Raw genomic sequence first — 15397 nt, forward strand, 5'->3', positions numbered from 1 at the left:
CGTACTGGAAAAATGCTCAGGAAAAAAAAAGTTTCTATTTGAGAGAACAATAGGCTATAATCTCCCATTACTACTTCAACAAGCAGAGATGTCTGCTCTTAAAAGATAGTATCTGTGACAGCTGAAAGCTCCTTTAATGACTAACCTTTAGATGACACATCTGGTAGTATCCTTTCATGCACTCAGGCTTTTTGAGACAAACCTGTCGTGTATAATGACCTATTGTGTGATGCTGGTTGACCAGGGTTACTCAGGACCATCGGTATCAATGTAGAGTTAGATGCAATGTGGACTTTCCACTAAATTGGAAGTTGGCCTGAAATGACCTCTGACTGTCTTAGTAACTTGGAGAAGGTAAGGAGATTGTGGGAAGAAAGAATATGCCTGTTTTCTTTTAGACTTTCCAAAAGGGCTGTTTAATATATGATATATATATTGATCTCATCACAATATCAGTTGGTGCAATCTCCATGTCACTAGATGTTTGTGTAAGTTCTGTCTTTGTCGTTTTGTTATTTTCCTCATTTCGCTTTGTTTTTAATGTTGTTTTAATATTTAAATTGTTGGAACTTAAAGTGGTGAAAAATCACAGTGAAATTGTCAGAATATTTAAGACAATGAAGAACTGTGACTGTGTCTTTATAACACACTTATGAATTGGGAATTTTTACATGACGCTGCTATGCCAATGCCTGGCAGGGCAGTGGCCTATTTAACAGCCAATTTGTTAAATGGGGCCATTATTGTGTCTAAGCAAACAGCTTTTCACATAGGAAAAGGGGATATAATTCAGGTTATGTACAGATTTACGCTATTACATTGATGCCATTACTGATCCTCCTTCAATGAGGAACTATTGTGTACTGCAAGAAGAATTAATAGATTCTATTTTTGGATGATAAGGACAAAACAAGAGAGAGCATGCAATGTTTACGAAAAAGGCCAGTCAGTCCAGGCATTGAAGCTGTAACTTCATAAAGATTGAGACATTTGGGGCACAACCATGTTTCCCCCATCTGTATCCAGTGCACACTTAGTGATAGTTTTTTTTCTGTGTATCTCTAGATGTCTCAGTGAGCTTGCTGTCTCTTCTGGTGACTTCCTGTGGCCTGGCGCTCTTCAGTGTCTCCCTCTTCGTCACCTGGAAGTTATGCTGGGTACCACTGAGCGGACGCTTCCTCCCAGACATCCTCAAGGGGACGCACTTCCTGGGGGGTGACCAGCAGCCTGTACTCACTGAGGTATAAGCTCAAGATGCTGATACTGCTTTATTTAGACATAGCTGTGTGTGTGAAATACTGTGATAATAATGCTATTACAGGTGGATGGGGAGGAGAGGGAGTACAGTGAGGATGGGTGTGTGAAGGACCCCTCAGGGCCCCCTTCGGCCACAGCTGTCCCCGAGACAGGCCTGAAGATCAGCCACACGTCGCCCGATATCCAACTGGAGGCCCAGGACAAGGTGGAGAAGAACCAGGTCCACACCATCGCCAGGGACAGGGTGCAGAGACAGATCACAGAGCCCACCTCCTCTGTGCGGTCAGTAATCAGTGCCACTGTCATCTTAGATATTGTTGTAGGGAAGTATCATCCAGCTACTCGCCAGGCCCGACTCGGCTTAGCTTCTGATGGGATCGGGCATTCATAAGGCATCAAGGCCTTGGTGGTAGTAGGTGCATGTCCTCATGAGAAGGATATGAATGTAGCAAATAGGACACTTTTATTTATGACACATTCAGATAGCTGAGGCAAGACTAAGGTGAACCAACCTTGAGAGACATTTTGTTATAGCACCACCACTGACTGTGTATCTTCAGTTGATCAGGTCTCCCCCACCAATAAAAAACTTGTGCAATAAGATAGAAAGACCTAACCAAACCGAGCTCATGAGCACTGAACTGAGTTCGTCCACGGCTCCTGAAAGACAGTAGCATTGAATGATGGGTCAAATGCAGAGGACAACACACAACGTATCCTTTAGTGAAGTGCTACCCAGCTGTTGTTGTCTTCCGGACCCCTTGGACAGTGGTAGTCCGTGTACCCCCGCCTCTTTATTTAAAAAGCAAGCACCTAAAAGGGCTATCCATCCATCCATCCATCCATCCATCCATCCATCCATCCATCCATCCATCCATTTTCTTCCACTTTTCTGTTGCCTGGTCGTCAAATCACATTGCACCAGCCCCTTATGGCTCCTCCTGCAGGTGGTGGGTCCACAGGAGGACGGCCTCATGGTTCTAACCGGGCCTGTTGGTCTCTCATAAGGAGCTTCTGAACCACTCTTTGTCTGACCCATCACCTAGGACCTGTTTGCCATGGGAGACCCTACCAGGGGCACGAAGCCCCCCACAACCGAACTCCCAGGATCATTCGGGTGCTCAAACCCCTCCACCACGTTACGGTGGTGATTCCAGGAGGGGTTAAAAGGGCTATTTGTAAGTAAAAGACAATGTCCTGTACCGCTAGTTGGGAAACACTGCTTTAGTGAAATCATTTGTATAGGGCTGTACATATAGGCCAAATGTTCTGTTTCTGCAACAGATGTTTGCCCATAAATTAAATCAAGATCTTGAAAATGACGCGTCGCTTGTTTTGAAAATCAACAAAAATCACACAAAATGTGTGTGACAATCAATTTTTTTTCAGTCATTATTAAATTTTTCCTAATCAGCGTTTTTGATTATTCCTAATTTACAAAACCTATTCCCTGTGTGTTGCAGTCACAACTCTATCCGGCGTCAGATGAACCTGTCCAACCCGGACTTTAACCCGGCTCAGTTCCAGCGTCAGGACTCGCTGTCAGGATTGGGACGGATCAAACCGGAACTCTACAAACAGCGCTCTGTAGATGGTGATGACGGCCGGCGGACCAACAGCTGTGGACGCCTCCTCTTCATCCTGAAGTTTGACTTTGACCTGGAGCAGCTTATTGTGAAGATCCACAAGGCTCAGGACCTTCCCGCCAAGGACTTCTCAGGGACGTCTGACCCCTATGTAAAGATCTACTTACTGCCAGACCGGAAAAACAAGCACCAGACCAAGGTGCACCGCAAGACCCTCAACCCAGTGTTTGATGAGGTCTTTCTCTTCCCTGTGGCCTACGCAGAGCTCTCTAGCCGCAAGCTTCACTTCAGTGTCTATGACTTTGACCGCTTCTCACGCCATGATGTGATTGGACAAGTGGTGGTTGACAACTTTGTGGATCTAGAAGATTTCCCAAGGGAGACAAAACTTTGCCGAGACATACAGTATGTGACCTCGGTAAGTCTTTTCCATCTTTTTTTGAAAATATAAGGTTCAGTAAATATTGGATTCTTTTTTGTGTGTGTAGTGTGCTCTGTATGTGTATACACAGAAACAAAAGCTTCCACAAACCTTTTGTATTTGAACACACACTTTATTTATATTGGGTTTACACATGCAGGTTTATTGCAACAATGCATTTTCAACCACTTATTATTAAGATCTTTGGGTGGGTGGAGCCTATTTAAATCTCTTTCACGGTTGAGTTGTACTGTGACATGGTGGTCGAGTGGTTATCTCTCTTGATTGAGTGCAAGAGGGTCTCAGGTTCATTCCCAGACCGTGTGGACCTTTCTGTGTGGGGTTTGCATGTTCTCCCGTGTCTGAATAGGTTTTCTGGGGCACTTCAGTTACCCCCACCTTTCAAAAACATGCACTATAGGCAACCCTTCAGCTAGATAATCTGGATATAGGTCCTGGCCTCTGCTTCTTACAGGCTGCCCCAGTGGAATTGAAGGATTTGCTCTAATTGCACAAACAGGGCCCTCTTCAATGCTGGGAAGTAGCAGTTGGTTATACAGCATTATCAGAACCAGCCCCGTCTGTAATTAAGTCTAATCCAAAACAAGCCAAAAAGCCCTGTAAATGTTGTCCCAGCAAGCGGAGGAGATATTCTGACTCCCCTTGTCTCCCATTCTCCTCTAACTGGGTCTCACTTGTGGTTTGAGGAAGCAGCGACACAGAAATATACTTAGACGATGGTTAAAGTTTAATGACAGCGGTGGCAAACACATGGGGCTAGTGACCCAGATCTACAGTGACACAAGACTGGGATGGGGATGAAAGAGATACAGCCAAACTGTCTATCCATTATTCACTTAGATAAATACTGTCATTTCGCTTAGAAAAGTCCACTGGAAAGCTATATCCTCCTGCCAGGGAATTCCTCAGCACGGCTGTGTGGTGTAGAGTGCTGTCCAGAATGTAGTGCAAAAACAATTTTAAGTTTCACGGCAAAGCTCTGATGCCCTGACCCGGTAACTCTAACTGAAGTTAAAGGTTGGTATATGTACGAAATGTCTCATCAATCTTGCTTTAAGCTTTGATGTTTCAAAAAGAGTTTGCTATATCAAAAGTCTTACATTGTTAAGAACATGAATAATTGCAAGGCGTGTAGAGGATGCTACATAGACTACGATCCTTTGCTCATTTCACACAACGCTGTACTTTTGTTTTTTCAATAGTTCAAATAATGTTCAGTAAGGTTGTACTAAAGGCATGTCAGAATAATTTTAGAGAATTACATTTATTTCTACAATGTTGAAAACGTCCTCACTATATTGAAAAAAAAAAAAGGTTAGAAAAAGTTAGATTATTAATCAATTATAGTGAACTATGAGATTTATGTACAGCACTGTGCACTGCTTCATCATCCTCCAACTATTGACATCCAGGATGTCATTATTGCATGTCTTTCTTTAGGGAGCACACTGCAAGAATGAAAAGTGACTAGTAATTAAATGTTTCAGTCACAATGTTTTCCAATCAGTCAGTTACTCTTTGGAAGCAAAAAAAATCAATGTGTTCTCTGCACCTTAAGTTTCTTTCCACTTTCCAATTACTTTATTGAACAGTTTGAGGAACAAGTAAATCTACAATGACCATTATATGCTGGAGCTGCCAAGGTCAGGTCTGAGTGCTTTGAATAGGAGCCTCATTCCAGCAACTATTCATGGAGATTGAGTCCATGTGATAGAGCAGTACTGAACATTCAATGTGAATACAGCAGACGTCACCAGTTTGTCAGCAGGCTGGACACTGGACTATTGGAACTATTATAAATCCTATCAGACAGACAGAATGGTAAAGGCAAACCAACCGGACATTGTGGTGGTGGACAAAGAGCAGAGGAAAGCCGTTGTGGTCGACATAGCAATACCATGCGACTTCAACATCAGGAAAAAGGAACACAAGAAACTAGAGAAATACCAGGGGCTCAGAGAAGAGCTGGAGCTGAAGGCATCAGTGGTGCCCGTGGTCGTTGGGGCACTCGGGGCAGTGACCCCCAAACTGGAGGAGGGGCTCCAGCAGATCCCAGGAAATACATCAGACATCTCGGTCCAGAAAAGTGCAGTTCTAGGAGCAGCAAAGATACTGGTAGGGGACCCGAGCTTGGAGGAAAAAGAGACCGCCCGTGGAGGGTGAGGAAGAGTTTTTAAAAAAAAAATATATATATATATATTGTTTTACTTCTGAGCCATATATGTGTTCAAAATGGTGATTAGTAAGAGTTTATTTAGTACGTGGACCTGTCAAAAACAGGACATCTAAAGACCATGAGTGGTTTGCCCTGGAGGGGCTTCTAACCCACTTACTTCGACCTTATTTAACTGCAGCACCCCCTCGAGTTTGGATGGTGTTTAAACATTACTTTTATAGACCTGCAGAGATATATATTTATGTTTTTATGCATGTGTTATTCCGCTGGGTTTTCTCTAACATCGTTAGTGAAACGCAAGCAGGTCAACATTTGCGTGCGCTGCCCAGCTAATGATCTCTTTTTTTTTTGTCTTTGAACTTAATTAGTAGAGGAGACACTGTGCTGTTGATGTCAGACTGAAGAAACCAAAGAGTGCTTTTGACAATGTAAAAATTAACTCTAATCACATGCACAGATTTTAGTCTTTAGTCTGTTAAACATCTCCAATTACACATAAGGATATGCTATGCTTGGAACTGTGTATTTAACTACATACCTCTATGCATTTTAAAATATTTTTGGGGGGGATATATCACGTTTGGGTATTTTTTGTTTTTATTCCAGGATTCAAATGCTGTTTTGTTCAATACATTTTTTGACCTATTTTATTGTTATAAATGGCTACCCTGCGAACCAACCAACAAATATTTACAGAAACCAATGTGGTAGTTTGGTTTTAGTGGTGAAAATGCGATGCCTGAGTCTGTTTCTCTGTGTCCCTCCCCTGCAGAACTAGGCTGTGTCTCCGGGGACCACTGTGAGGGACCAAGCACTGGTCCAGTCTCCTGGATGCATGTGCATTAATCATGGCATGGCTCTCTGTCCATCCCTGGCCATATGTGCCGCTCAGATGTGGACATTATATGTAGCATTTTTCAACACAAAACGAAGGTCTGCTGTACTGTTTCATACTGAGTTTGCCTCATCCTGAGTCTTTACACTTAAAGGTGCCTTATTTAACATTTTTATGCAGGAAAAAAAAAAGATATTTGTGCGGAATTGACAGTTTTGTTACCCAATGGCTGTATGGTGGCCTCTGTAATGCGACCAATCAATCAGGATCAATTGTTTTGTAGGATTCAGGTGAGAGGGTTCATCAGCAGTGAAAACCTACCAGTAAAACAATTGATTCTGGAATGTCATAGAAGTCACTGTGATGGAAAGCAAAGGCGCCATGCTAACCACCCATACAGCCACTGGGTCAATAAAAGGTCAATACGCACTTGGGTTTTCTTCCCCCAAATAAAAAGTTCCATAATGCACCTTTAAGGAAGAAGGCAATAATTGCTTATCAGTTATCAGGATAACAATGCATTAAGTCTGAACTGTGAGGTTTGCTTTAATTCCAAGAGCCTTTAGTCCAAACAGTTGGGGCTGGGCGACATGGACCATATCTAGAGCGTAGAGCTTTAGATGCTTATATTAATATAAGGATACTAAATGTACAACAATCTAATCTAGGGCAATCACCATTTTAAATATTGGACACCCACGAAGAAAATGTAAATGAATCCATATGAAGAACAGGCTATAGACCTGGTTCTTATCAAGAAAACGCTAATAGTTTTTTTGATGATATCGTACCAAAGTGATCTCTTGTGCTTCAAGGTCACGGTTTTGAGGTGAAAGTGAAATATAGAGCTCAATGCATGTTTGACCAGCAGGTCTTGTCATGGATCCATGTTATCGACTGGAGTTTGGCTTGAATGTAATTAGGGCCTTGATCTATGGGGTCAGCATGTGTCTAAGTGTGTGTACATTCGTTTAATTCACTAAAAACCTGCCTGCTTCACAACAATGACAAATAGAAGTCTACAGCATGCACTTGTCCTCCCATTTACCCTTATTGACTAAGTGAGATGTATGGTGCTCTGAGAGGAGGAGGTGTTGTGGGCCAGACATGCATGTTATATAATGACGAAGGCTTTTGTGAGTGTCTGTGTCAACAGTGTAGGCCCTTGATACTGTATCTTGTAGAAATCCCATGTCCCTGAATCCATTTTCTTGTTATTATACAAACTGAAAGTTGTCGGTCAAAAGGGAGTTCAGCATCAAGTCAGAATCCAGGCCTCGGATGCTGACTTGTAAGGGCAGCAGATCTGTGTTCCTGTTGTAGACGGTCAAATTATGCTAGATTGGGTTTAATCTATTTTGTGCAACATGGATAGTTGAAAATAGTCTACCAACTTTGTTCTGTTTTGTTTTTCTGTCTCTGCTTTTTCAAGCCAATTTCCATATGTTTTCCTTAAAGGTATAGTTCAATGTTTTTCCATACTGTGATATGTTCTTATCAGAGCTTAGACGAGTTGATATGTACCTGTCTGGTCTGTGTGCATGCCCGTGGAAGAGCGTGGTCTCTCCTAACTTCACCCCATTTGGAGATATAGGAATATACTGGGATAGGCCAAACATCTTTGGTCTTTTTGCGTGACTGAGGGCACGCACAAAGACCAGACAGGTACGCTTCAACTCATCTAAGCACAGGTAAGAACATACCTCAGTATGTAAAAACTGTGAACTTTTCCCTTAAGGTGAAAAGTCCTACAGTTTCTAGATTCTAACCATTCAAACAAAACTTTATTTTCTTTCAACATTAAAATACAGTATCTGCTTAAGAAAATGTATGCCACAGTTTTCCTTGAGATTAAATCACATTATTGTCCCTGGTCTCATTAACATCAAATGTGTAAGAACACTTTTTCATTTAAAAAGGGCTTTGTGTAGTGAGAGAAGCCATAAGTCCTTATTCTATTTTGAGTCCTTGATGGGATTCTTGTTAAATCCTGTGAGCTCTCGGGGGTGAAACGGCGCTGCTTGTATAATTGGAGAAGATGGACAGTCCACACTCTGTCTGCTGTATTGGGGCCCTTCGGAGCAGAGACCTAATTTCATTGACTGAGAGTAGTGACCATAATGCTGACCACAGGCTGTATGGGAGTGCTCATAAGAGTAGTGAGCGACACTCTATCGTCTGCAGGCCTGAGTGATGGAAGTGGATCATATTATCAGAGAGAGCCTGAGGGTTTGTCTACACACGGCATTTTGTAATACAATGTGTGTTAGAACTTAAGACAAGGGAGTGGCCGGCGAGGCTCTTGCGAGTCAGGCGAGACTTCTGTTTGCTCAGAGCTTCTATATTACAAACAACTTCTGTCATTGTCCGTTATTACACTGGTAAATACAGTACATTAGAAGAATAGAAACAGGGATCAGGACTCGAAGGAGGCATTTTTGGTAAGGATTTCACATAACGCAGATGTTTATGTCTGAGTGTTTAATCAACTATGGAAATTTGCCCTAAATCAACAAAATGAATAAAAAAAAAATCAACAAATCAACTTCAACAACTACTGTCTAACCAACCTCATTGCTAAGTATGAGTGCCTTGGATTTCCTTTGTTGCTTTTGATATTGTTTACCCGAAATCAGAGGTCAAAGAATGGTGGCCCATGGTCTGGATCCGGACCCACAGTCGCGCCAACCCATCCAGACCCGAACTTTGCATCCAAAGTCTGTCTGCAGCAGAGCGGTATCTACAGCCCAGATAAACAGAAAGAGAAGGAAACGGCCGAGAAATGATTGAAATACGGCTCGTGAAAGTTTTAAAACTGAAGACCCATACCGTTGAGGTGAATTGCAGTGTTGTGGAGAGGACCCTCACTTGTCACCTCCTGCAGAGCCAATCTCCTGCTGTGCGCCATGTTTGTCTTAATCAGGGCTAAGATGAGTAATTACTACAGCCGGTGCTCCCCACGTAACCTCTCACTTTTGTGGAGATGGCTGTGGTGGCATTGGCTGTTTTAAATTCGATAAATTTAGCCATCAGATTCTTTTATTCTGCAACCTTGCCTTTTAGAACATGTCACAAAAAAAATGTCAGCGGGCAATCTGATCTCTGGTCGGATGGTGAATGCAATGCATGTGCTCTTGATGCAGTGTATCAAGAGGTTTTACAAATGTGAATGTTGCTCCATCAGTCGTCTCATCTGTGAATTCTTGGTTGAAAGTACATGGAAATCTTTCTCAGTTAAATCTCACCTCGATGGCATTATTTTTGCAAGAGTGTGACGTAAACCATTTGAAATATATGATTTTTTTTTTTTTTTTTGCAGGATATACAGCTCTCTCCCCTGGGCTCACACGTTATTTTCATGTGTTAATTAGGGAAAGGCTTGGTGCGTGGATGAATGTGTGTTGGGTAAACAGAAATAGACTCCACAAGTTCGCGCTTGGGCTGCTTTACACAGTGTGAAGTGTGCCCAGGCTGAATCCAGTGTCATGACCAAGTTGTGACACGACTGGATGCAACAGCTCATTACAAGGACGGTGACTGAGGCCTTTGTCTTATAGTCTTGTGACGTTACAGCATTTATGAAGTTTTAGTCTCCTTCTTTCCCATATATTAGATATACAGACATCTATATATTATATAGATATATACAGAGGGTTTTTCTCTACAGTGGCCTCTCTGAGGAAAGTGAAGAGGAATTTAGAGTGACCTAGATAAATGAATAATTAATCTGAGCTTACAATAAAATCTTTACATATTTTTTGTTACAATTTAGTCTTCTTGTAGTGTAGTATATCAGCATACAGCTTTCTTCACAAACTCCTCTTGATTCAAGCCTTGATATATGGGTGTTCTAAATCTATCAACAGTGTATCTTTGTAAAGGCCCCGAGACCCACTGAAAAGCGTTACATGACCCTCTTCTGGATCCCGACCCACCGGTTGAGAACCATTGCTGTAGGCTATGTTTGAGTGGAACTAAATCTGGATGGCTTGAAGACCGGATTGTGTCAATGTATTCAAACTGCATGCCACTTGGCAGATTATGTATGAGATACTTAGTGCCTGATCCAAAAAACACATAATATAATAATAAATGAGAATGATTCATGATTTGCGTGGCCGTGAGCCATGATAAGGTGGGTGTACTCTGTTGCAGCGTTGCTTTTAGCACAGTGGCTGACCTTAAACGACTTGCCATCTGTTGCACCAACTGCCTGATACAACAAGTGCTATGCTCATTTTCGCTGCTTGTGAATTGACCCCACTGTGTAATTTTCAGGACAATGTGGACCTGGGAGAGCTGATGTTCTCACTGTGCTATCTACCAACGGCTGGCAGGCTCACCATCACCATCATCAAAGCCAGGAATCTCAAAGCCATGGACATCACTGGAGCTTCGGGTGGGTACACAACGGCCTTCAGGAGTGGTCACACCAATCACCTCTAATACACAGAGTTAAAGCGATATTTCAGGATTTTTGACATAAGGCCTCATTTCCTAGTTATCCATAGTGTTGTTGATTTCCGGAGATATATATATATTTTCTAAATTCATGCAGCCTACAATTCTGTTTAAACCCCCGGGGTCTATGGGTACATTAAGGTGGGCCTGCATATCTGATTTGTAGAAAGCTCCTTTGTGAATTCCATGTGTAATAGAGCTGGGCACAGGTAAACAAACTACTGTAACCTAGCAGATCAGTTCGCCGCTATGTAGCTTACAACCAATTCTCCAGAAATCAACAACACTCTGGATAATTAGGAAATGAGGTCCTATGTCAAAAATCCTGAAATGCATCGCCCATTGATATGGCAGAATATGGAGTCTCAGTCTTCGTTGTGTCGTAGTTGCTCTTTTTGATTTCTTCTTCCTTGTATAAGCATGTTTGACCGACCATGCATCGCTCTGAGTATGTTTGCATACATTATTTTTCTTATTTCGTGATGTTTGGCGCAGATCCGTATGTGAAGGTGTCCCTGATGTGTGAGGGCAGGCGTCTGAAGAAAAGGAAAACTTCCACCAAACGCAACACCCTGAACCCCATCTACAACGAAGCCATTGTGTTCGACGTGCCACCCGAGAACATAGATCAGATCAGCCTGCTCATAGCTGTCATGGACTATGACCGGTAAGCCATGCTTTCACGTACACACTTTGGGGAGGAAAAATAAGTAAAAATATGGGATGGATGACAGTGCCCCACAACCGATTGGCAATTAATGAGCATATGAGGCCCCTCTTTGATCCTCACTACGAGCAACACCACCCCATCCCCCCGTATCAAAACTATTGATCTTTATCTTCTCTTGATTTTAACTTGTGTCGTAATACCTGTTTTGTCCTGCAGGGTGGGTCATAACGAGGTGATCGGAGTGTGCAGAGTGGGCAGTGAGGCGGAAAGTCTAGGCCGGGACCACTGGAACGAAATGCTCTCATATCCACGCAAGCCTGTTGCACACTGGCACCCGCTCATCGAGGTGAGTGAGCCGGGGATTTGTTTACTGTTTGTTCCAACAGAAAATGAGGAAATGCAGATTCATATTCAAACATGTGTGTGATGTTTATCTTGTATAAGGTGTTTCAATGTTTACCTATGGGTACAGATAAATCAACCTAACCTAACAGCTACTGAAATATTGTCATAGTTGCTATTTTCAATTCATTTTTAAAACGTACTGTGCACCTTTGTTTACATCTGCACTAGAATAAAATTAAAGGGACGGGGAGCAACTGCAAAGTGTCTATTTCGGAGCCAACTCACTCTCATTATATCTGTGCATATTTGAACAGCTGCTGTTAGTCCATTCATGTAAATTCATGACTTGTCGAAACACATTTTATTGCTGTTCAGCTGGATGGGGTCGTGGGAAAAAATCTCAAAAACAGATTGTGCATGTAACACGTGATGGTGCCTTTGTTTTTTTTTTACAGCATTCAAATATCTTATTCTAATACTTATATTTAGTGATTTGAAATGTGCTGCTGTGCATGCATTAGTGCAGGAGCCGTCACACAGACATCGTTATGTTCACGGCAGGAGGTCTCGGTATGTCTCATTAGTAGAAGGGGCCTGACCCCAGGAATGGGACTGACGCTTTAATTAACTTGTACCTTGAAGACATTTCTATCTGCAATCAGGCCAACGGAATTATAATGACCATTTTTAATTTGAATCTCTTTTTTTCGAAACATGTTATGTACACAATCATAACTCTTTTAAAAAAACATATCTATAGAAAAGAAAATACAATTAAATTAAAATAATACATGATGGAAATGGAGTAGGAAGAAGTTAAATGTATTTGATCCTACCCCATGTCCATACTTTGTCATAATTTAACATTCTTCAGTATTTAACATGATGGCTCGGTCTCTTTGTATCTATTATACATCACAACCATTTGTCCAGTAACAACAGTAAATGTCAGTCCTTCCTTACGGTACAAAGTATGTTAACAGCTTACAGTCAGTCCTTTAGTCCTCGTCCATTTCTCTAAACAATATCATTGCTCATCTAAAAACATTAGTAGATATCATTGGCAGCTAAACACCTTTTTTATTGTATTTTGTAAATGATAATTTGCTTGTGCCTGTTTTTAAATTGCTTTATGTTTGGACATTGCTTTAAGTCTGTGCTGAGTTTGTTCCACAATTTCAGGGCGTGGCTCAGCGACTTGGGCTTAGTGTTACGGCTGCAAGTCTGTTTTTAACAAATGTAATGGAGACACTGCAGAGGGGGCACTTTTTGTTTCAGTGTGAACATTCTGTCAAGTACAAGCACAAGTATATTTTGTGTGCACAGACGAGTGGCACTGTAGCCCAAGACTATATTCCCCTCTGGGGTTAATAAAGTTTGTCTTATCTTATATTATGTTTTCTTAATAATGATTGAGAAACCTAGATCTATTTAAAGGCAGTCCAATAAGGTTTGGATTTAGCCATCAGACATTAGCTACAATGACAACAGCAGTTTAAAAATGTTGCTAAAAGTCACTTACACTTGACACCCAAAACATTGCCTGTGTGAATTAGAAACTTCTCCACCTCAGGCTTCAGCAGCGTTTAGTGTAAACTGCAGTGACCCTTCAACCACAGTCCAACAGCATTAATAATTCAGCCAATTGAAGACACGGATACACAGATACACACAGCGCAGGCAGTGGGATTCCCTGGAGCCGTCTCAAGCCAGTGGAGATGCTATTGAGCGGAAGAAAGGGAAATGTAGAAAGCACACAGCTCACTTGTCTCCACTTTGTCACAGAGCGGGACACTGAAAAACAGGAGAGAGCTCACTGCAGTGGCCACTCTCACAAAATACAGGGTTCACCTGGTTTCATTTTTCACACAGGTGCTCTGCTGACAGGAGGGCACAGAAAACTACACGCTGCCATGGTAACACACGTACAAGACAAAATTGGCCTACCTTTTAGAAGCTTCACACTCACCTTTCTCATGTCAGGTGAAGAACATACACTTGCGAAATGGTGGTTCTTTCGGGAGAGAAAGGTTGAGTAAAAAAATGTTGCTCAAAGACTAATAAATCATAACCAATTGAACCATCTGTTTCAATGGTCCTGCAAACATTTCTATTTATTTAAACATTTTCTTTGTTTGTGTTGTGCAGTGGGTAGGACAAGCAGCCACAGAGAAGGGAAGCCAAGGAGGATCCACCAATTCCCTCAAGACACCGCCATCTCCATAACTTCGTCTCAACACACCGTACCGCACTGGTACTTTGTTACCGGCATTAGCCATTGTACACTTCTCTGTCTGTATGTGGCCTATGTGACTGATACTAAAAGGCTAATCCCCATTATTTACTTCCTCATAAATTTTCACAACCAAAAAAAGCGCTCAACTACATTCCAAATAAAGTAGAATGTGTTAGTGTTGCATTAACAAGTTTTAGGACTCGGAGTCTTGTGGACCAACACCTTATCCGTAAAATGAAGGCCCGACTGTGGATGCGGGGCAGAGAACAAAGACTGAACCAGGCACTAACAGAACAAACAGTATTTTACTAAATGCATGTAGATCCAGATCCGACCAAGAGTGTTGGATGAAAACACAGTTCTGATCTGATAATCTATGCTAATTTTGTTTTTGTGCTCTAATTTAAGATATATTTTGTGACTCAACTTAACATTTCCTGTACACATTTGTTAAATTTGAGATGTTTGCTACATTTTGCCATTGAACAATCTGTTTCTCGTTAATAATGTAAAACTGTAACATTCCATCCTTCAAGGGGGCTGTTTGTAAGTTTACACTGAATTGAAAGTACGGTGCAGGTGACAGGAAATTAAAGCGGATATATAATGCATATGGGGTTGAAAATAGGCTTTAAAACATTATTTCCTCAGCTTGGAGCTCCTCCTGCTGGCAGCTGTCGGAATAACCATTAAAAAACATTTTCAGTTTCGGTCTACAGTGTAGTTTACAGCTTTAGCAGAACGGATCAGAACCGATTCAATGTTGGATCATGGGCCTTAAAAATGTGGAGGACAGTTTGGGTTTTTTACAATTGTATCCAGAAAGTACAGGATGAGGTGCTGACACCATAGAAGAAGAAACAGCTACATTTAACAGCTTTGCTGGAGGATTACTCAAAACTACGTGAATGTTATTAGATGGTGTAAAGCTAACCACAGCCACAGACCAACATAATATTAAAATCCGATGTTAAAGCAGAACTAAGTTACTCATGCCCCTAGAGGCCACAAATGTCACTGCAGGTGTTTTTTTCTCATTAATTATCTGTGAGAGTAAATACTACGCTGACAGAAAAGACAAAGGGAGAGAGGGATATTGTACATTGTGCCACAACCCAATTACACAATGGAGATAATTTTGGAGATAAACTTGGCTGTAAACACTGCTAAAGTGACGCTAGCCCACAGCGTTGCCCATTAGCCTGTTCTTCATGATTCTATTAGTGTGTATTGTAGGGAAGTTGTGAGGGTGATTTTCTGGCCAGATACACCAGGGGGAGAGGAAAGACCCCCGAATCATCCCAGTAACACTTGTGTTACCCCAGAGGGACTACGAAAAGTATTTATTAAGGTAAACAAGTTACTTAGTTCTTCTTTAAAGACACATCT

The 15397-nt window shown here is 41.8% G+C and overlaps 1 protein-coding gene across 1 annotated transcript in view; it reads left to right on the plus strand.

Annotated features, from left to right (window-relative positions):
• The window catches only part of syt9b (synaptotagmin IXb), a 29104-nt gene extending 13933 nt beyond the window's left edge, over positions 1–15171 (plus strand). The window contains exons 2-8 of the mRNA XM_079567369.1: positions 1066–1241; positions 1322–1539; positions 2721–3261; positions 10575–10695; positions 11253–11424; positions 11644–11773; positions 13921–15171. Coding sequence (XP_079423495.1) covers positions 1066–1241; positions 1322–1539; positions 2721–3261; positions 10575–10695; positions 11253–11424; positions 11644–11773; positions 13921–13998 — 1436 coding nt within the window. The 3' untranslated portion in view covers positions 13999–15171. The remainder of the gene's footprint in view (positions 1–1065; positions 1242–1321; positions 1540–2720; positions 3262–10574; positions 10696–11252; positions 11425–11643; positions 11774–13920) is intronic.
• Positions 15172–15397: the final 226 nt, after the last annotated feature.

Source organism: Gobius niger (genome assembly GCF_951799975.1).
Source record: "Gobius niger genome assembly, chromosome: 12".
NCBI classification, from domain to species: domain Eukaryota; kingdom Metazoa; phylum Chordata; class Actinopteri; order Gobiiformes; family Gobiidae; genus Gobius; species Gobius niger.